Source organism: Diuraphis noxia, unplaced genomic scaffold (genome assembly GCF_037042655.1).
Source record: "Diuraphis noxia isolate RWA-SAM2 unplaced genomic scaffold, SU_Dnox_SAM2 contig0003, whole genome shotgun sequence".
Classification (NCBI taxonomy): Eukaryota; Metazoa; Arthropoda; class Insecta; order Hemiptera; family Aphididae; genus Diuraphis; species Diuraphis noxia.
In genome coordinates, this window is record NW_028301713.1 from 56,412,777 (window position 1) to 56,438,451 (window position 25,675).

At 28.5% G+C, this 25,675-nt stretch overlaps 3 protein-coding genes across 5 annotated transcripts; all 3 read right to left on the reverse strand.

Moving 5' to 3' along the window:
- Positions 1-2,624: 2,624 nt before the first annotated feature.
- Positions 2,625-4,205, reverse strand: LOC149057566 (52 kDa repressor of the inhibitor of the protein kinase-like). Of its 2 annotated transcripts, none has more exons than XM_089222512.1 (2): positions 3,681-4,205; positions 2,625-3,562 (listed from the first exon to the last, which is right to left on the reverse strand). In XM_089222512.1, the coding sequence occupies exon 2, from the start codon at positions 3,314-3,316 to the stop codon at positions 2,816-2,818; it is 501 nt and encodes a 166-aa protein (XP_089078638.1). In that variant the 5' UTR covers positions 3,317-3,562; positions 3,681-4,205; the 3' UTR covers positions 2,625-2,815. The 2 variants fall into 2 exon arrangements, with proteins under 2 accessions (XP_089078638.1, XP_089078639.1); XM_089222513.1 differs by having other exon boundaries at positions 2,625-3,611.
- A 1,329-nt stretch (positions 4,206-5,534) lies between these two features.
- Positions 5,535-25,667, reverse strand: spin (lysolipid transporter protein spinster). Of its 2 annotated transcripts, none has more exons than XM_015524861.2 (9): positions 25,270-25,667; positions 12,787-12,983; positions 12,568-12,719; positions 12,292-12,495; positions 12,086-12,220; positions 11,715-11,976; positions 10,018-10,116; positions 8,985-9,231; positions 5,535-6,355 (listed from the first exon to the last, which is right to left on the reverse strand). In XM_015524861.2, exons 1-9 carry the CDS (start codon positions 25,487-25,489, stop codon positions 6,267-6,269), a joined length of 1,605 nt encoding a protein of 534 aa, XP_015380347.1. In that variant the 5' UTR covers positions 25,490-25,667; the 3' UTR covers positions 5,535-6,266. The 2 variants fall into 2 exon arrangements, with proteins under 2 accessions (XP_015380347.1, XP_015380348.1); XM_015524862.2 differs by having other exon boundaries at positions 5,535-6,352; positions 25,270-25,666.
- On the reverse strand, positions 15,174-25,409 carry LOC149057567 (uncharacterized). The gene is made up of 2 exons (XM_089222511.1): positions 25,270-25,409; positions 15,174-21,147 (listed from the first exon to the last, which is right to left on the reverse strand). The coding sequence occupies exon 2, from the start codon at positions 20,192-20,194 to the stop codon at positions 19,586-19,588; it is 609 nt and encodes a 202-aa protein (XP_089078637.1). The 5' UTR covers positions 20,195-21,147; positions 25,270-25,409; the 3' UTR covers positions 15,174-19,585.
- Positions 25,668-25,675: the final 8 nt, after the last annotated feature.

The following is a 25,675-nucleotide window of genomic DNA, read 5'->3' on the forward strand; positions in this document are numbered from 1 at the left end:
TTTCGTATATCTCTCACAAGGACACTATGCGACACGTGTTGTATAAGCAAACATCTAGAACTTGGATCACAATTTTTAACCTACAAAATTATCAATCGACAATATCTAAGTAATACCAAAACTAATTGCTAAATTAGAACAGGCAAATAAATAACATATTCGTTAATAATTAAATTTTCGTCATCGAGCTAGGAAAGTAATATTTTTCAATAGATTTCTTCAATCATCAGATAATTGGAGAGTGCGTAAGGAAGTTGAAATTGTTATGTCCGGTCCTCATTAAGGCTAAAAAAAAAATGAATTAGGACCCTAAATCAGGGATAATTACAATTACAGTAAAATTTGCTTATAACGATCTTCAGGGGTCCTAGAGAATCAGATCGTTATATCCAAACATTTTTACAGTATCCTGATAAATACATACTGCACGTGAGCTATAAGACCAACCAAGTAGCTGGCTGGGATTATAAGTGACGGAGGCCCTCCTTAACACTGCAGAAATTAAATTACATTAAAAATATCAATAAAATAATAACTATTTTTTTTCAATTACCTATAGTGATTCAAAAAACTAATATAATTATTTAATAGTGATTCCTAATTACTAGGTACCTGCTATACCGATGCTGATTTATCTATGAACTGATTCGATTGAGCTATAGACATACCTTATCGTCCACAAAAATCAAGACACGGTGTGGTTGAAGTGGCTAAAAATAATTAGAGTGATGACCTTGGTATGTTATTACCTTTAGGCTATAATTCTCATATTATAAATGTCTTATACGTCATACATTTTACTTACACACCTTTGAGGACTAGAGCAGAGGATTAGTGTAATGCACATTTCTTTTTATAATACAATTTTATATAAATACATATAGCATATTTTAGTATTCTAGCTTGGTGTTTTCTACAGTTGTACTTCTACCTACTAAAGTACCCCCAATGCTAAAATTAAATCATAACAAATATTACATATTTTACGTTGTATAAATGTTAAACTATTAAAATTAAATGTACATGATACATTACGCTTGAAATATTGATGCGCATATAACTTATAGATTCTAATAGTATGCATAATAAAGAAAGTATAAAAAAAATTAAAAGTTAAACTTTTTTTGGGGTACAAATTGTATACCTATTTATTAACTTGTATAAAATTAATCAAAAAAGGTTGTATCTTAACCTCTACACACCGAAAAGGACAAAAGGTAATATATTAACTTCTTATATAATCATAAAATTGTAAGAAATCACGTTTGGGTTTATTAATTCTAATAAATTTAATTTAGACGCAGTACATACTCTACCTGATTACCATCGGTGTTCACAGTGTACTTATTGTATTGTGAACTAGTTTTAAAAAAACAATCGTAAAAATAAAAATATTATTTGTGTATAATAAATTATAACAGAGATGTATTATTTTCGATTAAGTAAGTGGTCAGTGGAGTGTACAATATGAAAATTATAAAAAGTGGTGAGATGACATTCCGCCCCCGTATTCCCCCCAGTTTAACCACTGGACACGCCGATAAAAGTTGGTGTCGCACTAAGGGGAAGAGTATACGATATGTTATGCTCAATTTTTGGTGGACATAAGTCGGGTTCTATCTTCTATACACATTAGTACATTACACACCGTCTACTCTCAGAATCGTAATTCTTATTTTTTACGATTATTTATGAATTAAAATTTACATATCCATTACAGCTGTTGTCCTATTGGCTATTCAATGACAATATATTTTCCGAAAGTTGAAATATTGTACAATTATTAATTAGTGAGAGTGACCTTCCAGAAATTTTTATTTAAAAAAAATTATTTAATGTATTATAATGTCTGGGACTGGGATTTTGATGCAATATCAATTAGTTTTTGGTGTTTTAAAATATAGTCTTAAAAACATTCTTGTGGTTATTTCGATATTTATAAATAATGATTTTTATTTAGAGCATTTTCCGGCGGTTTTATACGTACTACGTTGATATAAGTGCTAAGTGTAGTAATATAATCAGTAGCACCTACCTTATACAGGTTGATCCATTTAGGTGTGTGCATTAATTATCTTAAAAAGTATTAACTTTTTTTGGATTTTTTTTTTTTAATCTTCTAGGTTTATGTTTTTCTAAAACCCGTATGATATATGTTTATTTTAATTATTTTCTCCTTAATATTTATTGGTGAAACCACTATCAACTTTTGATTTTCAAATGGTAAAATATAATAAAAATATCACGAATTAATAAAACCATTTTTATAATGAATTTACGTGTTAACATTTTTATTTTTCATTGATTATTGGATTACGTAATACAACTCCTCCTCCTACATTTTCATATTATTTTAAAATAATTTATAATTAATGATGCGAGTATGCAACAACAATAGATACTTCAATTATTATTTATATTCTATTGTCAATTGTCATTATTGGTATTAATATTTTATACTACCATTTTGCTTTCCACAAAACTATACATTTTTTAATTCTGCTGGAAAAAATTCATCGTACCATATATTTAACTTTTAAATTTTTGATTGATCTTAAAACTTTAAAACCCAGTAGTAAACCCTTATTGTAGTCCAGTAAGATATAATAATGTGAATTAATGTCTATCTTTAACAATGGGTTTTTATTTTATATCTATATAAACTACAACAGGCGCGTATCCAGAATTTTATTTCGGGAGGGGCTGATGAACATTTATAAACATAGTAATACAGTAAAACAAAAAAATAATATTTAATGATTTAAAACATAATGTATACAAATACAAATAATACAATGTAGGTATTAGGTAGGTACTATATAACACTATTGGCAAACTTGTCTAAAACCATATCGTCCGTTGTACAAATATTTCTATGAATATTTAGTAATGCTAAACCAACAAGACGATTCTCTGAAGTTGAGTTTCTCAAATATGTTTTTAATCTTCGCAGTGTTGAAAAACTGCGTTCAGCTGATGGAGTTGACACGGGAAGTATAGCAAGTATTTTCAGCAGTTGGTAGAAATTGGGATATAGAGATTTATCACAAGAAATTAAAGCGTCTGTGGAGGTGGAAGGTCTTGATGATGGTTCTACCGAGGTCCATTTAGATATCCATAAATCATACTCAGCCTCAACTGTATCTTTAAATCCTGGCAAATCATCCATATAAAAATCAACTGCTTCACGAATAAATAAAAATGATTTATCAATACAAAGAGAAGGTAAAATATACTGTAACGAAATAATAGTTTCTTTTTGAGTCATAAAACGATCATTTAAAGATGAAATTAAATCATCTAACCCACTGGTCATCACCTGCTATTTAAAATATAAAATTATAATAATTTATATGAGTATATAGTGGAGGAATAAATAGTATAACTATAAAATATGGAATTAATAATATTATACAGAGTAAAATTAAAATTAAGACCTTTATTTATAACATACCAATTTTACTTTTTTAGCAGGAGGCAAGGACTCAGAATTGGATCATCCGGATCAGATTCGGATAGCCGGATCATCAGAATTGGAAGTGGCTCTGAGTTGCATTTTATCCTATATTTTAAAATAAGTTGGTTTAAGTTGGTGAATATACTAACTAATTCTGTAAATGTAATATATAATATTAATATATATATTAATATTAGGTATAGAGTGTATTTTATTGACTTACCTTCGCTTTTCGAATGATAAATTTGTCCATTTTTAAATTATAATAATACAAATTACAAACTCAGTAGTCAGTAGTCAAAGTACAAGTAAACTACAAGTACGCTAAATAATAATATATTAATTATTGACAAAATTATTTGTACGGTTACCGGTTTATTGATTGGAAATTTAAAACTCGCAAACAAAACTGATAAGAGGATAACAGTATTTATATCACACGACACACAGGTATAATATTATCTAAATCTGCGTGACTATGCCCATGAAAATTATAAAAACAATGTGTACTTATATTATATTGTGCAGCTCTATTATAGTAGTATTATAGTGATCGGCGATCATTATCGAAAGGTTTATAATTACTTATTAGTATCTATGATTTCCAGTATTATCACCCGTGGTATTTTTGTCCATGAGTGATAAGATATGCTAACAAAATAATACGAATTTAAAATCTATAAAATAGAATTTAATAATTTTGCATTGACTTTAATAGACCATGAAAATATTTTTTAGATTTTCTTAAAATTTCGGGGGGGGGGGGGGGGGGGGGGGCTGCAGCCCATTCAGCCCCCCCCCCATAAATACGCCCCTGAACTACAATGAACTATTAATAATATATGTAGTTTTCAGTTTTGCAGAAAAAGATAATTATTTAATATGATTAAAAAAAAAACTGAAATGGTACCTATAATGACTCGATTGAACTAATGAACTATTAAAAACAAAGAATCACTTTTGTGACCTTTATTTATGTTATATAAAAGGACGCCCTACGGTTGAATTTCAAATGGTTGAACGATAAAATCATGAATTTAAAATTATATCAGTATTTTGAACATTCAAAACCTTGAACGTCAAAACATAGAACATTCAAAACCTTAAACATAAAAATTGTTTCAGCCTTCAAAGATGAAAACACAGTTGCAATCAGTACATTTTTCCATTATATAAACACTAAATACCCATTGTAAATAATAACTATAATAATGTAGTAAAATGTATTCCAAAATTTAATGTATACATATATATACTTTCCTTTCTTTTTCTTGTATAAATTTTAACTAAAGTAGTCTAAAAACCTGTGTTGTTGAAGCCTCAATAAACTTTGAAAAAAAAAAAAAAAATTGTTTCCGTCAAAACTTTGAACGTGAAAACAACAGTGGAATTTAATAGCACCTGACAACCAACTCACATTTGACCGTGGGCATAATTTAAAATTATGGTTACAAATTATTTTATAATATTGTTAGATTAAGAATATATTTTATTAAATCACTATTTTAACGCTCTTATAATGTGGGCAGTGATGCCTTGCTAGCGGCACTCGTCGCTGCGCTCCGCAAATCGAAAATATCCCTCGACTTGCTATGCAACACCACCTCAAGTAGGTCACAGGACACAGGGTAAGTTATGTTGTATTTATTTTTGCACTATCGTTCTAAATTCGTTGAAATACCTGTTTCCGAAAAAAATAATTTGTTATAAGAGCGTTAAAATAGAGCGTTGCGCGCATGAGTAAAACACTAAAACATAGAAAATCGTGAACTTCGCAAGTCTATAACTTCAAAACTAATCATTTCCGAAAATTTATTTTTACACCATCGTTCTAAAATCGTCGAACTTCATAAGTTTCAAAAAAAAAAAATCGGAAATTCGAGGGGGTGCTAAACTAGATTTATATCAAAATGTTGACGGAAACAATTTTTATGTTCAACATTTTGATATTCAAGGTTTTAAATGTTTAAGATATTGATATAATATTATATTCAAGATTTTATCGCTCAATATATTGACGTTCAATTGTTTTTTGTTCAATGTTTTGAAGGCCTCCCATATAAAACACATTTATATATTTAATTTACTATTAAAATTTAATCATCCCAATATGTTGACATGTACACGAAGAAATGCTGTTCATTATACAATCCAATTTAGTATTTTTGTGATACAAAATGCAAGAATGATTATAGTACAAAACATTATAAATACCTACTACTCTATTAAGTCTATATGTTCCACAGACATGTTATTTATTCAATATTTATGTATAAAAAAAAAAAACATAATTTCTGTACAAACTTACAAAGAAAAATTTCTTACAACTATTTCACAAAATAAATTAGATACATAATAAATATTAATACTCATACAAATTTGCCAATGCGCGATTACAAAATTATGGCAATAAATACAAAAAATCATCAACATCATTACCTATTCATTACCATTATGACATATTATTAACAAGGGCAGTTTTATTTTCAGAAAAACATTTTATAATAGTGGGTATAATCATATTATATTCATATATTATAGTTTCTGTACATAATAACAGTTGTATATTAAATAATTATTATGATTTTGCGTTAGTTTACGATATTTAAAGTATCACAGATGGATATAATTTGAACATTATTATTACTAGGTATGTATGAAAGACGAATGCGTTTTTCAGATAGCAAACGACAGTGTAATACAGTGAGACGTAAAATTGCAATATATTAACGTAACAACTCAAGCATTCCGCAAATTAAATTTACACAAAATGAAATTTATTGTCATTGTATTTATTTTTTCATTGATTTTAGGCTACAAAACGGGGATTGGAATGACCGTGCAAACGTGTTTCGTCCACGGGATACCTGTTTTGAACAGTATCTGGTCCATTATCTGCTGAAATTAATTCATGTTGTTTAAAAGAAACAAAATGACAATGATGTCGTGAGAAAAAAAAAATGTGTGCCGAAAACAGTGAAAACCCAACAAAGCGTATTGTAAACAACCTGCAGTAGTTAAGCGAAGATAATATTAGATAATAATATATAAAATAAATGTAAAACCACAAAAGTCATCCATACCGCCACAAATTAGCTATCACCAATATCGTTAGTGTTGGATTTTAGTATAATAGTTAACTACTTCTTTAGTGTTCACTTGTATTTACAAGATAAAATAGATGATATATACACGTGATGACGTGTTTATGATAACAAAGACAATTTTAATATTATTCTATAGGTACAAAAACAATTATGTTAAGAATTTACGGTTTTACATATTAAAACTATTCGTAGTGATTAGTAACAATATTAATTTTAATTCTTCAATTAGATTTAATTATTTAAGACAGGTATACGTGTTTCATGCATAGATATATATGGTTAAAAAACTACGCTTCTGCGTTCGTATGGTGCAATAGATTGGTAGGTAGATAAGAATAAAAATTATGCGACATCAACTATTATAGACATAAAAAAAAATAAATGTTTATGTTTATGATGATGTCCACAATGCAGTTTAACAGTAGTTAATTTACATAGTGCATTTGGTAGTAGAAGAATGAGGAACTACAGGGCAGTGGTGAACCTAACTCGTAATTTTCAAGTATTACAATATTTCGGTATCCACCTATCTAACAAGGGCATTTAGGCACTAGTCATAATTTTCACTCAATTCTTCGTAATAAATACTAAATAATTATCCAACCGCTGTCCTTAAAAAAACTAATCCTCGATTATCCTCATCACCATACACCACTGGGCACATAAATATATGGCAAAAACAATAGAACCGCAAGACTCGGGGTGTACATACGTACGTATTAATTGTGGCGACACACATGGCCTAAAAAGTCGTAGTAAGTACCGCCGGGCATTAAAAGTCCAGTAAAAATTTATATTAATTATATTACCCACCAAATACTACACAGCAAAAAATACAATAAAAATATCGAAGTACATAACTACTACACTGTACCACACTTGCATTTATTCCTCATGCTACATTTCCATCGTCAACTATTACTTAGTATTTATGTTAGATTGCACAATATTATAGTACTAGATTTCACCACACACTATTTTATTTATAGTTTTTAATTTAAAGATATCACGACATTTATAATTGACACAGACAGAGCTTTTGACTGAGTAACCGAAATATGACCGATGGGAATTTATTTTTAAAAATTAAAGAAATAAAAATATATAATTAAATTGAAGTTTACGACTTTCCAATTTTAAGTGATAATCTTTAACATATTATAATGTATAAAATGGCTGGATCTCTAATACTGAAAGATAATAAGTTGAGATTAAGTGACTTAACTTAATAAATAAAGTCACGTACTAACAAAAATAATTATTAAATTTGGAACTTTTATTCTATTGGACTTTTGTTTGGCAATTCACGACGAACTTCTAGACGACAATACACAAGTATGTTCAGTAATTGAAATATAGTCCAAGATACTGAAGGTTCTATCGTTGTTCTAAGCACGTCATTAGAGAACATGGGAATCTGAGCCTCGAGGCTAAGAGCTAGAATTACAAGTCAAAATATTGATTTGTTCTTGTATGCTTATGTTGTAGAACATATGGAAAATTAGTGTTTTTTTCGAAAAATATTAATATGTGACAAAGATTCATTTCAAGAGACAAATTTCCAATAAAAAAATCAATATATTAAGGCAACACAACTACATGAATCACATTATTAATAGTATGTATGTAATGCCGGGATTATAAAAAAAAAAAACAAATGAAAATATTAAACATAATATTCATTAATTATATTTTCAAGTCTTATTTCATACAACAAAAACAGATTATTCTGATATATCAGATCAATAATATAAGACAATTTTATTTGTATTGTATTGTATTGAATTTATTTTTATTTTATTATTAGAAAACTGAGTTACTATTATCTAATATAATACTCAGTCAAATTAACAAAAAGTTCATTATTTTCCTATTTGCTATTTCATTATGCCACTTAAAATTATAGTTCAATTCTGTTTGATATTACCTAGTTTTTATTGGATGGTAAAAAAAATGTATTAATAATTATAATTATTAGAACACAGCATCAAAATATATCACAATAACACATTATATCACAAAAACATAAATGCCAAAGCCACATAATTTTGTATTGTATTAGATGAGAGTAGGTACATACATACAAATATAAAATTATCAAGCTCATGATGTTGAATTGTAGAGAAAGAAAACACAAGAAGGATAGGAAAAATGTGTGAGCAAGCATTAATGCAAACCAAAAATAAATAAAAATTATAATAATGCATACAATTAGCCAAAATCCATAAAAAATCAATTAAAAATATATAAATTAAAAGAACACAATAATTGTAGCCATTGTAAAAATGTTAAAAAATTATTGTGTCATGAATGTTTTTAGACTAGTGATTAGGCTGAATGGCCATTTTTGCTTATAAATATTTGAGACTTAAAATACATGTATATATACTAATTTACAATAGGAGTGTAGCTTGGCCAACCTGGAGTCTCTGTTTCTGCTAATTCCTTGTCCTTGACAATATAGGAAGCAGTAAAGAAGAAAAACATTGCTCCTAATACTTCAATAAAACTTGTTATGAACAATGCATATTGAAGACTATGGAAGTTGTTAATGTTATCTTGCCTGTCACCACTGGAGGCTTGTAAACTATTACTGGCTAATGTCATAGAAGCCATAAGTACTGGTATGGTCCCTTTTGCAAAGAATTTTTTTAAAATTTCTGAAATCTGATAATCAAACGTAATTTATTAAACATTAGATGAATTATTAGCAACGAGTTAGACAATTTTATTTAACGGCACTTGGCGGATTCTTTGAGAGGACGCTACATGGATATTTGTTGTCTCCGTCTTACAAGTACGTATAACATCGAAAATTCGCAAATTCGCAAATATACAGTTAGTAGAATTTGTTTAGCTCCATTAGCTTAAAAATTAGAGTTAATCAACCTAGCATGAACTTGACACTAAGAATATTTCCTGTGTTTGTAGGAGGGTTTTCACAATATTTAAATTTTCCAGCAAATGTTGCGTGTATAATAAAGCGTAAATAAAATGATCATAACGTCATAACCCACTTTTAAACTGAATTATCATAAAAAAAACCCACAACAAACACATATGTTCTTACAATCAAGTTTCATAATAGGTTGATTCACTTTAAGTTTTAAACTAACTGAGATAAAAGTGATCTACTGTAGAGCATAAATTTGCTACGTTAAATGCAATTGTAGACAGAGACAAACAAAAAGCTGTGTAGTGTCCTCTAAAGTAAAAAGCATATATAATTATAAATGTTCATCAGTAAGTTTGTCAATGATTTCTTAAGTGACTTAATATTACTGTCCTTTTAGTCTCCATTTAAAGTGTAAGTGCAATAACAAGATAGCACCTACTAATTAAGTTAGATTCTTGAATTTTTTTAGAAAATGAAGTAGTAGCTTATTATTGCACTAACACTTGAATTGCACAATAATAAAGTTTAAGTAAGCAAAAATGATATATAAATTTTACCACTCCAATGAGATATGGGCTACCAGCATCACCAAATGCATGTGAAAACAAAATTTGAAAAGCTTCAGCTGTTGATCGTCTAGTAGGACTGACGACATACTAAAATTAAAAATAAAACAAAATTGTTATTAATTCATGATTTTGAACTTTAAAATATTAAGTTTGCATAGATAATTATTAATAACTTTTATTGAATATATTTTTCATACATTTTTGTTGTTTTTAATAATCTACATTTGTATTGTTTTCTGTCTGTTTAAGCTTCCAATTTATGAGTTATTGAATTTCTACTGTTAGTTTAAGAGTGCAATATAAATAAATATTATTTAGGCATGTACAAGAAAATCCATTATATAGTATTTAAAGTTATAAGCTATAGCCTATAACTAAAACTATTAGTTTCACATTTGATGATTATAGACTGAAATAGTCCAAATAATATTTCACTTAAAGGCAGTAGCATATCTGTAGTACCCCAGGACCCCCTTCCCTCCAAAAAAAAACCTTAAGACCAAAAAAATGTATAACTATACTTTGTACCAAAACTAATTTTTAATATCTATTAATAACGATTTTCTATATATATATATATATATATATATATATATATATATATATATATATATATAATTAATAAATGTTTTCCAATATGAATATATATATATAAAAAATGTTGAAATTAAACAAATTGTTGAAAAATTTGAAAATACGCCATTGTGATTAGGAATAAGGAATTGAAAATATAATGCGTCTTTCAACAAGGAAAGAAGATAAAAAATTATAACGAAATAAAATAGTAAACATACTTCTTTTATATATATATATATATATAACGATGTTTTTAGAAAATATAAATTAAGTAGGTAAATATAATATAATTTTAAAATAGTATTTTTTTTAAAGTTAACTTTACTAAATAATGATCGTAGACACTTAAATGGATCATTTGATATAATAAAATAAATTATTAAGTAATTTTATTATTTAAAACTTATTTCTAATTACTATATAACTTGTTAGTTATTAATTTATTAATAAATTAAGTTTAAAATTCAAAAAAAATAACTACTAAGTACTAGCTAGTAAGTAAAGTGGACATTTTGAGTAAACAATTTGAATAAAAAATAAAATAAAACCATTTACATATTATGCTCGACGAACTTTATGTATAAAGTTCGAATTCGAACTTGGATTTTTCTCGAGACTTCGAACTATTCGAATTTTTTAAAGTTCGAGGTGAACGTGTTCAAGAACCCATCCCTAATCATTAGATATTATAATCTGTACCTATTATTTTAAATTTAAATTTAAAATAATGACAAGCTTTTACTTTAATGCGTATATGACGATTGACGATAAAAACCTGGAAACGAATACCTGAGATATATCATATATTCATATATGTAATTTTGCATTAAGTATACGTTATCTACGCAAAGAGTGGCCCATTGGTTATTATACTACAGTATACCATTTTTAGCACAATAGTGTATAGTGAATTGTATTCGTTCTAGCTTGAACTCTCGCTGTATAAAGGTATATACATATACTCGCACTATTTATGTTAGTAATATACACTGATTAATAGTCGCGAACTATTTGGTTTTTAGCTTCACCTTATTTGACCTTTATGTGTACATATACCGGATACTCTCGTACCTATCCATAATTTTATTTGGTGATTTCAAAACACTTACTAATAGTATATCGGCTACGATTGACCAATTAAGATTCAGTGATATTTGACCAAAGAATATTAGAGCCAGCACGAGATAATTGTACTTGTTTGCAAGTGCTAGTCCCAGAAACAGGAGTGGAGCCGATATCAGAAGGCCACCGGCGCAGATCAATGGGTCTGCTTTAGGATAGTGCACTTTCAGTCGTTGGGCCATGTATGATCCTAAAGGTACACCGATAAGACCTGCCGCCATAGCTATAATTCCAAAGTTCAGCGATACGCTAGAAATATAATGACAAAATAATTTAGATAAAGCACACTGGTTTTATACATTTATAGTTTATACGTCAGTAAAATGATTAACATTACTCAAATCAACAATAATTCTACCTGTTTATTGTCACGTCTTCGTAACCTTCTTGCATTTTAAGTCCAGACCACATAATTTGGGGTCCCCACCAGGCCAAAGATCCCGTGACAAAAGCCACGCAAGTGAATCCAGCAGTGGATAACATAAAACTTCGACTATGAAAACGATTTAGTAATGTATATAGGTACACAAAAATAAATAATCGAGCGTAAATGGAAACACCTACTTCCGACACAATAATTGTATGTCCTCCGACCAAGACGTTGTGGTCAAGTGAGAATACCCTTCGCTCTGACCTCGTTCGGGTTCCTCCATAACAAACATGATTAAGAGGACAGCCAACATACCGAGTAGCGGCGTGACACGCAATCCCCAGTGCCAAGAACCGAGAATTCTAGCAGTTTCAGAGCCGACAATATAGCCCAAACCACTAAAATAAAAATCATGAAATAACAAATTTTATGCGATCAGAATCAAAACACCGTGAGGTCAGATATTTTACCTTCCCACGGGTATGGCAAAATAAAATAAAGCCAACATTTTCGACCTCACGTCCTTAACGAACATATCACTTATAATAGTAGGAGCAATAGTTGAATAACTAGCTTCACCGACACCCACCAAACTCCGAAAAAACAAAAATAAATAATATTCCTGTGAACAAATTTTGCTATAAAAAATATTTGAAAATAAAAACAAACTTTAATCTAATAAAACTTACGTTCATATAAGAACCGACAAATGTAGTTAATGACCACAAAAATACGCCAAAAGCCATTATGTATTTTCTGTTGTATCTATCCCCTAGATAGCCAAAGACTGGAGCACATATCATGTAACTTATGACGAATGCGGTTTGCAATAGGCCACCTTTGTCATCTCCGATTTTAAATTGATGTTGAATATCGACTAGAATACCTAAAAATATAATTAAGATGTTATATATCATTCATTCGAAATTATGCGATTAAATGTAAACAGTACATTGTGGTTTGATCTACAATTTTATAAACTCTACTTATGTGTAATACACGACTACATGAGTTATAATATCATACATTCATACACGATATAATATTATTTTACAATATATTATTATTATTAAAAAAAAATGTAGACTTATACATGTTTTATACAGTCATATCGAGTTTTAAATACAAAATATTTAAAATATTCGATACATTATGATTCGAGAAATCGTGATGTATGGATGGTTTTATATAGATGACACACTATCCCATGTAGATGTAATTAGTAATCAATTATGTGGATATCAATTTAGGATATCACAATTAATTAATCATTACCTATAAATTATAAAATTGCAACTGCTATTGGTATGTCGTATGCGTATGCTATACGTCTACAATCGCGAGACACGATCGTAATATATAAATATATATTATTTCGAGATGGTATTTCATTGTATAAATATACTATGGGTGGACACTTCTAAAAGGATGCGGCGATGAACAATTAAACAATACGACCAAGACACCAGGACCCACGAAATAATGCAGTTCCATGACCCGAACTCTTAAGCACAGTTTGTAGACATAATATTGTACGGCTGCAGTCATGGTTAATAAAATAAATTATACTGTTTTAAAAGGGCGATCAGAAAGAGAGAGATAAATAATACGGACAAAGTAGCGCTGCTACTGTTTTCTTCGCATGTTCGAATTTTGGGATCTCTCAATATTATCATCCTGTACATATTGTACACTGGTGGCATATGGCTGTGGCGTTATCTTATTTATTAACGTCTTCTGTAAATTTATAATATACATAGGTACACGCTGAGTAACCGTCGGACACTTCCGGGGATTCTCCAGCAAATAGCAATAGACGCAGCACATACAATTACATTTTCCTCGCGTTGCACGTCGCGAAGAAGAACAGATGGCCCCGGCAGGCATAGTGATTTATGATATATTATTATATACGTTATTAGTTTATTACATTAACATTTAACAATGAGAAAACTTGTATAGTAAGCGTAATGTACTTTTTTTTTTGAACGCATGAAGCCCAACCATTCTCATCGTGATAATGCCTATACAATAAGGGCGACTGTTATTATAGCATTATATATTATAATTATAATTTATATGATATGCCGTATGTGTATAGACGACGGGGTATTTATCTTCTGGCGTGATGTAATAAGTCACTAATAAGTAATAACTAATACCAAATAATATTATAATCCTATAATGGTGATGATTCAACATTTCTATGTCGTGAAATATTAAATATATATATATATATTCGTCTTTTCCGAGATTTAGTCGTGGTTGGTTGAGAAGGCTTTCAAAATACCTACATTATTACAATAAACATTCTCATGATTTATCGCTCAAAGGTGCTAAGAGCTTACTCGCCTCCCTTTACCGTTACGTTTACATAAACATGATATTATGATAAATTATATTATGAAATTTTTTTCCACATTCCTACTTGAATTACAGTTCTTAAAAGGTATACTTAACTTGACTTACTTGTAATACAAAACGATAAATAAATATGATAAAATAAAACAAGGAGCATGGATATTTTGTCGGGAAAGAAGAAAAAATAGGTATTTAAGTACGGATAAATGATGAAATAAGTTAAACGAATCACATACAAAATACAAATATGAAAACCATAGTATGACCTTAGAAATAATTCCATTCGGTAGACTAGTGCGTAAATAGTTACAAGTTATAAATATACATATTGTAAGAATGCAACATATTTATATTTGACGAGTGGTGGTAGATATGTATTTATCATTCGTCAAAGACGAAACGTCATTATTATGACAGTATTCTATACACCATTAAAACCGAGAAGGAAAAGTGCACTTTTTTTATGTATCGACGTTTGTTATAGTTACGAACTTTAAGTAAAATATAAATTTTTAGCATTTCTTCATACAAAACATAAAATGGTATCTATCTTAGACCCAAATCCCGTCAAATGAACCAACAAGCCGTTATTAATTGTAAAATTATTACTAATTATTAATTACTATACCAGGCGAAACATATTTTATAGACATTTTTAAGAACTTGAAATTACAATATTTGTTCTTATTAGTATTATTCTATCATGTTTTAAATGAATAACAATATATTACGGCTGAATTATAAATTATAATAATAATAACAAGACTTAAAATTCAATTAAAATTAAAACTTATACATAATATTATTTTTCATACTGCATATGTAAATATTAATAGCTAATAATTGAAATAACAAAAAAATTATCATAATTCTATAATTAGAATAACGATATAAAAAAAATAGTGGCGGAACGACTAAAACGTTAACTACGTTGTGTAAATTGTATCCCTTGTTGGGTAACCAAATATTTTACCTAACCATAGAAATATTTTTTTTTAAAACCTAAGAGTTACAATATAAGTATAATAGTAAATATTTTAGGTTTTGATTAGAGAATGAATATGTAGATTTTAAAATGTGTTATATATAGTAGATAAGTATAAAGTGAAGCATTTTCAACTTTGAAGATAGTTTTTTATAACAAATTGGATCTAGTTAGAACAATTGAAAAGTTGAAATTAAAAATTCACAGAATTTTTCAAAATAATAAGGAAAACATAAAATAAAAAGCAAATAATATGCAAAACCAGTTTTCGATAAAATGTATATTTTGGTTTACTTTAAAAACGAATGACCGTAGGTAACCTAACCTAAGCTAACCGTAGGTAATCAGATGCTTGAAATTTTCGCACAATGTTTATATAAGCATTATCTATAGGTACATAATAAAAATTTTAAATTATGTTTACTTTTATTAGACAGTTGACATCTTATCGATTTTTCTACAAATATAGGGTCGAAGAATTTAAAAATTTCATATAAGATTCCTGACAAGTTTTCACATTGGAACGAGAAAAGCTGAAAAAATACATTAACTTAAATTCCTTAATTGAGATATTTGAAGTAATTATTTGGACGGAATTTGATATTTAAACGAAGAAAATCGATTTATGTTTTAGTTTAACATTTTTTTTCGTGAGGATTTACGACTTATAACGATATATTATTATTATATTATGTTTAGTATAAAGGATTACATTTTCAAAATATTTAGATTAATTTTATATCATTGAATATTCATTTTTTATACCGCTACCGCTAGTATTCTACCTACTAATAGTAAAATTAATTAGTAATTAGTAATTACTATAATAAATTGATAAGAATATATATTTCTTATGATAATAGACTGACAGATCATCATTGCTCAGATAAGTTTTACATATCCAATTATTTATCATTGAAAGCAAATTTAATAAATTGAGCTACTTAATTAAAATGTGCACTAGTATTCCATTGTACAGCAGAGTAGATACCCTTTTTATACTATATAAAATTGTGCTAAACCTTTTTATAAAAATAATGATTTAATGTGTATTTTGTAATACAAAAGTATAAATAATTATAAATTATGATTTTAATGTGTATTTTGCGCAAGTTACATTCACATGGACGTATAATATAAAACTAAAGACCACAGAAATTAAATATATATTTTTCATAACAATTAATAAATAAACTATTAATTTTAGCTAATAGTTGAATAAATAAAAAACAATTTTTGTAAACTAAATGTCACTTCGACGCGAGTACTTATACAATAGATATAAATATTATAATTTATAATATAACATGCACCAATTCAGACATGTCGACTTGAATAGGTGTTCAATGTTACGATTATTTTAAAAAGAACATTGTACTCGTTCCAACAATACTAATGAACTTTGGCATTTATACACGTATATAAAAATACATTCGAGGTGTATTCTTTTATGGTTTCAAATGTTCTAACAGCTGTTGAAGAAAATTACAAAATATATTTTAAAACCGTAATAACGGGGTGCTGCCACTGAGCGACTTTTCCCTCGTATCAATCAAATATCATCAAATTTACTAATTGTGTAACATATAAATACAGGTTGTGAATGTATAAATTTTTTTTTTAATGATAAAAAAAAACCTTAATCGTCATTTTACTCATTAAATACCTATACAAATTTGGAAAATTAGAATTGTATTAGTTCAAAAATTGATTTAAATTTTAAAGTTTCATGATAATTTTCTTATATTGTCTTTATTACTTCTTTGTATTTACATTGTGATTGTTTGTTTATTAATTTAATTTTTCATTACAATTATTAGTATGCTTATTTATATTATTATAAGATAAATATTATTTATTAATAATATAACAATGTAATTATATAGACAATAAGTCTATAATTATTTATAGTTGTAATCATCCAGTTGAGTTGATACGTCTGGCAAACGAGTCCTTCACTGATACTCAAACAAAATATGCCTTTGGATTGTAACCTTCTCTCTCTAATGTATATTTACCGTGATTTTTGCCCAGACGATTATTATTAATTTGAAAAAAAAAGTTCATTAATTAGAGCGAAGAGCCATTTAATTTATAAATAGGTATAGCAAAATACATGTAACATAAATTATAATTTTTTTTTGCCTGTAATATGTTTACTTTGGTTCACTCTAACTTTCAGGTAACCAAAATTAATAAGGGTGTAATATTTTCGAATTACAAAAACAAATTATGAAAAATATACGCATGTACAATAATATATTTTATAGTACAAAGTTTTGGTTATAAAGTTTTCATCGTGAAATATTCCACATCGACTGTTATAATATATTATAATGTACAGTTTAATCTGCTCATTACGATGCCGTAAAACAACGATATTCTGGATAAAACGATTCTCACTCATCTACTTGATTGGTCTTATACCTCACACATTCAGTAGGTATGTATTTGTCATCAGGATGTAATGATGTTTGGATATAATAATCTGATTCTCTAAGTCCCTTGAAGATCGTTATAAGCAGATTTTACTGTACATATTATATTACTAAATAGGTACGTAAGTATTATGTAATCAGTTCACCCCATGAGATAATATCACAAGGAAAAACCGCTATGTTGTACCAATAAATTATGTGTTGGCATGACAACGAAATATTAAACACGGTTACCGGTATTTTGCCCGAATCAAAATCCCCGAATAGTATTATACTCGAAAATTCGAAAACCCGAAACCTTTTTCCCGAATATCTTATAATACGTATAAAATATAATAATGAATTAGTAAAATTAATAATAACATAATAAATCATGTAATGTACCTAATGTTTAATATTTTAAAATCGATAAATAATATCACAAAACAATATTATGCGCGATTGCCTTCAGAAAATGTAATTCTTGGTATGTATCATTGGCGTGCGCGTGGGTGGTGCAGGGTATGCAAATTGCACCTGCGGCTTTATAGCCTGGTGTTTGTTACAGAAACAAATTGTTTAATCAATTATGTAACTAATTATACATTTTTCATACTTTTGGATTTTGGAATAAACCAATAATGAAAAAGTATAAATGTCATTTGAATTTTTTTCTCATCAATTATCGTACATCTGCATTATTTATAGTAACCACGGTTGTATCACAGATTATATAACTGCGGACCGTGGTAATTTCATAGAACATGTTGTTCTGTAAGTTTAGATCAGATGACAATTATTTCACGAGTTTGTATAACAAAGTTTTAGAAGTCTGTAATGAACACAATATAGAAATTCGAAGTGTAAAAAAACGAAAAATATCAACAAAAAAATTAACGACAGCAATACACAGTGCATCAGCACTGACAAAAAAGTGAAATGAAACACTTTGTTTATTTTGTAGTTTTGGATAATTTGTTTAATGGAATTCAAGAACGTTTCAGTCAGGAAACATTGACTCTTATCAACGCAGTTGGTCATCTTATAAATTTTGAACTGAGTAAATCAGATATAACAATACTCTCAACTACATTTGATACGAGTGACTTAGATATTGAAGGAGAGTATAATATTTTGAAATCGCTACCAGATTTTAACCAGGGGTCTTCTACTATGGTAATTCATAATTGGTTAGACATGTTAAATAAAAATGACTTATCTAAAAGTGTCTCAAACATTTTTAAAACTATCAATTTTTGTTACAATCCGGTTACTAGTTGTAGCTGTGAAAGAGCGTTTTCAAAATTAAGATTAGTCAAGAATAAATTGAGGTATCAGATGTTACAAGAACGTCTTGAGTGTTTATTTATGATATTTGTGGAACAAGAAATGGATACAAATTTAGATTATGAAGAAATCATCGAAGAATTTAAAACCTTAACTCCTGCCATACGTCGTCTTGAACTTTAGTTCCTATTATATTGTATTATCCAATGACCTTTATTATAACTATAAATAAATAATTAAAAAATTATATTGGTTATTTTATTCTTTTTTTATGATGAATAATGATGATTATAATCTTGTATATGTTTTAAGGTTCTTATTGTTATAAAAATATACAAAATAAAGTAAAAAATTATTTCTAGTGAAATCACACCAAACATTTCTAACATTTTAGGTTTATTAAAACATTTTAGATGATAGAAAAAATAATAGAGGTACCTATAAATAGTAAAAATGAAATGCACCACCTGCAAGCAATGTCTGCGCACGCCTATGGTATGTATTAAAGTCCGCAGTTATGGCCATAATTCGCATCTGAAAGTCTCGCCATTTTATTTTTGGCTGAGCTCTCACTTTTCGCCCTAAACTCAGCTCCGAGATCATTATCTCTACATCACCTTGTTCTTTTTGGAATTCACCGAGAGTAGAGTAAAGGTCAGGAAGATGTTTTCTAATGACGAGCTTGAAGCGATTGTGCCACCCCTCGCTTACGTAGTTGGTGTTATGCGAACCAGTCGGAGCTGCATGGTGCTGATTCCAAATTACTGGCGGATAACGTGGATGAATCCCTCGTCTTCTTCCTCGAGCTGCTATTACCCCAAGAACATAATTTTTTTCGAAATATTCCATTATAGGTGATACAGCTTCAGGCGCATCATTGTTCAATAGAGAAAAAATGCGAGAAACTTGAGTCAACGGCACGAATGCCAACGCTAACATCATGTGTGTAAAATATTTCAATGAACGATCGTCTGGGTCATTATATGCGGCTTGAAGACAAATTGCGATAAAGGTAAAATACCCGTACTTTTTCGTAAACACTATCATTATCTTATATTACATAGAAAATACACTAGTATAACTAAATTTTTTATTTCGGGAAAAAGGTGTTCGGGAAAACGGGTTTCGGATTTTCGGACTTTCGGGCAAAATACTATTCGGAAAAAAATTCATTCGGGAAAAACGGCGGGTACCATTAAACACACTTATGAATTATAGGGACATTTGGTTTTGCACAAGTTTATGTTTCAAGATACTGCATATTTGGAAATCGATATATTATTAAATACAGTTTTAATTCAATAGTATAAAAAGTATTTAATTATCATCGTATTGTAAAACTTCTTGAAAAACTTCAAGCAATTTGTTTATAAGTAAATAAAGAACTTTATAAAAATTAATACATTATAATTAAAATAATTTTTTAAAGATTCACCTACTATATTAACCTAATAACTAATAAATAAGTAATTACACATGAAGATCTACAATAAATATTAGGTAACTAAACTATTTCCCATAATAATTTTTAATAGGTTTGTTATTATTTATTCGAATTGTAAATCAATCTTATCATTTTTATTATATTATAACTATAAGGTATTATCTTCAGGAGTCAGGACTATGAAATATTAATTAAATTATCCTGCTTATACCAATATACATAATATAACATACTATGTAGTAGAGTTGTAGATGAAACCTGTTTTAAGCTACCACCAACTTAAGAATAAAAAAATATTGGTTTAAAAAAAAAATGTATTTATGTCTATATATATATTCTACTTATACATAACATTTTTATTATTTTGTGTTTGACGTCACTTTGGGAGAAGTAAATTTATGCATTAATTCCAAAATGTTTAAGCAACATTCTACTTCTTATAGTAAAATCATTCTTCTGAACAGTTCTACTCGACACTCTTCCATAAAAGAACAACTCCAATGGCAGGGTGTTGTCTGAGAAGCACAGCATAGTGAGTTCTCTTGTTGGATAGTACCTAAATAAATAACGAACTAAATTTTAAAACTTCATTCCCAACTTGGTGACGACAATATAATTAACAAATATATTAATTGTTTTCCAGTTCCCTCGAGAAATATTTGACTGACCCAGGTATCACACAATATATATAATAGTCAGCCAGCACGAATATAAGAGAGGGCAAGTATACCTCATAGGTAGGGTGGAACATTTTTTCTCGGAACAACATTGTATATAATAAAATTTAAGAAAGAACTTTTTATTGGTGAAGGATATTATTTATATTGCTCAAAATGTCGAAGTATACAATACCCAAATACCACTCCCGACTTTTTGTAGAAATGTGCTAGGCTAAATCGGTGTGAAAAAATTGCATTGGAATGTTTGAACTCTGAACCTTGTACTTGTGGGAATTAGTGGGATAATTTTAAATCAAATTAGTTTAGCGAATTTCTATATTTTTAAATCATAAGGTAATAAATCATTAAATTACATTAAAAACAATTAAATCATTAAGTAATAACAAATATTTCGCGGTGGACTAGAACACAACTAACGTATTTGTCAATAATATTTTCGTCACCAAGTTCGGAGAATAATTTTAACATTTATTTGTCATTCAGTCAGGTACCTCTTAATTTATTTAGAATTTATCAGAAAAATGTGTTTTTCTATAAAGAAAATGCAAACATTGATTATCGATTTCGGGAAAATTGGCTGACTCAAATTATTTTATCTAGATATCTAAGGTACTTATACTTATGGGCTTATGGCATATAAACTATTTTTTTATTTTTGTATGGTAAAATTATAATACATGTTAAACATGATTTTCGTTGCAGTTATAATTATTGTTATAGATATGATTAAACAATAACGAGTACACCATACTATAATTACTAAATAATGTACAGTTTTACACAAGTTACTTTATTCCATTCAACACCGACTTGCATTAAGAAATTGCATCAATAGTACCCCACCAATAGTTGTCAGAACAATTCAGCGGCTCAGTATATACATTTCTGGGAATAATCGACTTAAAGTGAACTAGTATACACTGTAGAACAAATTTTCCACAAATATATTTTTAATTAGAATTGTCTAAACTTGTTAAATATAATAAATTATTTTGGAATTTTCACACTATTTATAGAAATGTTCGAATTATTTTAGTTTTAATTCAACAAACATCAGAACAAATATTGATAGATATATTTCAAAAACTTTACCAGTTTACCATTTAAGACTAGAATTCTTAAAAGTTGTACTAGAAGAACATGGGCGTGCAAAACACTGAATTTCTGGGTTAGGGTGTCAATATTTTAGGACTTTTTCTTAATTTGGGACTTCTCTTTACATGACTTGTACATATCATTAATCAATGATATAGGTAACTAGAAACTAGTATAGTACCAACTTCCAAATTATATATTTATTCATTGTATCTAATATAATAACTAATAAGATACTAATATAGTTATAATAATTTCTATTATTAATTATTTATACTTTTGTAATCTGTAACATCAAGCTTTTATAATCATAACAAATTATTCTGCTCACATTTAAAATATTTTACGTTTTATTATTATGTTTTATCACGAAACATGACTTATTTAAGAAAAAATACTTTTTTATCTTGTAACATCAAGTAAGAGTAGACCCCAAATATAAAATATCAGGAGGTGCCCGAAATAGATATATAAATATACTGGATGACCAATTAACTTTTATTAATAACTTTTTCCGTTATTATTGTCATTATAAGATAATGTTTAAATTATTTTTAATGGGAGAAACGGAGTAGTGGCCGTTGTGGGCTGTTAAAAACTTTAATTTTAATATTTAGAACTCTAACGCTGAGAGTGCAGCGGACATATCTTAAATCGTGTTGATGGCTATAATATTATGTAATAATACAGATGTAAACAAACCTCAAATAGCATATCATTGCGTCAAACTTCAATGCGATATTACATTGGCTGTAAACGAAAGGCCATATAGAAGTTATACCAAGGCAACTCCCCGACAAATGTCTGGCATGTCTATGATAAGAATCTTCCCACCGTAAAACAGTTTACTTTATAGGTACCAAGAACGTTGAATATAATGTAAGACAAGTCTAATAGCATAAAGTTTCAAAGTACAATATTATTTTTTATTTCAATTACATTTTTAAACGTTCACGAAATATGAAAGTGGCTTTCACTAAACTTAAATCTAGTATGATAAATCTTGTATTCCATTTTTAAGTCAACACTCAGTGGTCAGTACTGTAAAAATTGGAAACTGAATGCATTTTAACTACAAAATTCGATTAGATTTTGGATAACTATATTATTGAAGAAAAAATGTGATCAACATATTTAATGAATTACATTATATACAGAACATTTGAACTTTCATCATTTATTACAAATTAATTTTTTAATATTTATAAACACGAACCTAATGTAAATTACATAGGTATCAGGCGTTGACTAAAAAAGATTTATTTATTTGGTGTTCAAAACATTCTTAATTTATTTCATAAATTCTAACTTCATAATTGGTTCTATGTGTACTTAATTTTCACTTACCTAGTTAATTGTAATTGAAACAAGTAATTTTATTAACTCTCTAAACTGTATTATTGATCAAATCCACAGGAGTTATAAAACATGGTATTTAAAACTAAAGTACCCAGCATAATATCAGGCTAGATATGTTACCTGTTTTAATTAGACTTTATTAAAGCTGACGGGTGATGTAATAATATTTTCTTAAATTGGTATTACTTTTATAATTTCATACTATGTGAGTTATTGAGAAATGCACTACAATTTACCAGTTAACTTTAGGTACCTGTAGTAAAATAAGAAGGACTAATAAAAGGGGGATATCTCCTTTCAATGTGTATACAACTGGAGTAGCAGTGATCACGATCACCCAGTTCATGTAAAAAATATGCCATAGTCAATATTTAAAATGGGAGGCCCACCATAAGATACTGCCGTGTACTGCATTCAGAATATATGCGTTTAAACTTATATGATTAAACATTGCATTACTTATTTGTAGATGTTTTGATTTGCATTTAATGGTTAAATTATAAAAATAGGGGGATGAGGGGGCCTCTCGGTGTACAATATCATTGTATTTTTTAAGCACTTCAGTGCCACTGTACCTTATTAATAAACATAGATGTAACAAACTCATACATTTTTTGTATGATTTAAATTTCTAATAGTAATCAGTAAATGTTAAGCAAATATTTTTAAATTTCGGTTACAAGTAAAATGTAAAATGTATACAAGTATTGGTTATAATTATGATTAATTTTTTTTATTGTAAACAAGATACCTAATACTTATTTCATTATCATTAGTTAAACTAAATAGTTCTATACTTTTAGAATTCTTTACTTACGTCTTAGTGTCTTACCTATAATACATTATGTTAAATGTCGGAAAGTTTTTAGTAAGTAGTTTTATGGTATTGTTATAAACCGGTTTTTGTGTTTAAATTATTAAAACATAAAATGTTTAAACATGGATATAAAATGCATTAAATATTTATGAAAAAAGTGAGCGGTAGTAAAGATGACAGCAATAAAACAAGTTAAAATGTTTTTAGATTGTTAAGTTATTATGAATTTAACACCAAATTTTAGTGCTGCCACACACACAGTTGTAAAAATATAAATAGTTCTTATAGCTGTTTAAAACTATTTTTGTAATTATTATAAAGTTATATTTTGTATTCATGTAGAATGTATATACAATATACAACATTACAATTTAGTCAATCTGTAATAAAAATAATTTTCTTTTCTTGTAATTTCGATAGCTTGAAATAATTCTTATACTTTTAATAAAGTAAGAGACGAATGTGATAAATAATGACCTACAGCTATTGGTGTTAGCTCCGAGTGATCAGTTATCGGTATCCCTACAAAAACGGTTTTAGACAGTTGTTAAATTCTAATATATACTAGGTACTAAAACGTCCTATTGATTTCAGATTCCCCGCAAATATATTATCAAAAGATAAAAAGGGACAAGTTATCACGGATTCAGTCTTAGAAAACTCGTCACCCACATGAGCTCGAGAGGAAAGTAGATAAAGCGAGTTGATAAGAAATAATTTTCGTTACCTGCGATTGTATACCGGTCCATGTAATTTATCAAGTTGACGAAGCACAGGATAACGACTGTGATCTTCTGTCTGCCGGTGATCGGCAAACCACCACCTGCCGTCTCGTCATTCATTAGATGCTGTTGAGAATTGTTGTTAGGCGCCGACGACGGTTCGGCATTCATTATCTGCAATACGTTTTTGACGTTGCTTTTGCTGTGGAGCACTTGAGTCGGCATCACATCGACAGAACTACTCCAATCCTACAGAGCAACTATGGTCGTCGCCGGGCAACAGATCCACAATACCGTTGGAAAGTCATCGCTAGGGAGTAACAGCTTCCAATTTCCAATGTCCACAGACGACAGACCTATAGCGGATGACGACTGACGTCGAACTGGTGCCTGGTGGCGAATGGCGATAAG

Bases quoted from the DNA above. Each gene is read 5' to 3' on its own strand.
- LOC149057566 (XM_089222512.1), bottom strand. From the start codon at position 3,316: ATGACCAGTGGGTTAGATGATTTAATTTCATCTTTAAATGATCGTTTT.
- LOC149057567 (XM_089222511.1), bottom strand. From the start codon at position 20,194: ATGATAGTGTTTACGAAAAAGTACGGGTATTTTACCTTTATCGCAATT.
- spin (XM_015524861.2), bottom strand. From the start codon at position 25,489: ATGCCGACTCAAGTGCTCCACAGCAAAAGCAACGTCAAAAACGTATTG. The intron at 12,984-25,269 runs GTAACGAAAATT...TTATATTTTTAG, and splicing joins GGACCGGTATACAATCGCAG to GTATTCTAGTCGATATTCAA. The intron at 10,117-11,714 runs GTAAGTGTTTTG...TTTTAATTTTAG, and splicing joins TCGTAGCCGATATACTATTA to TATGTCGTCAGTCCTACTAG.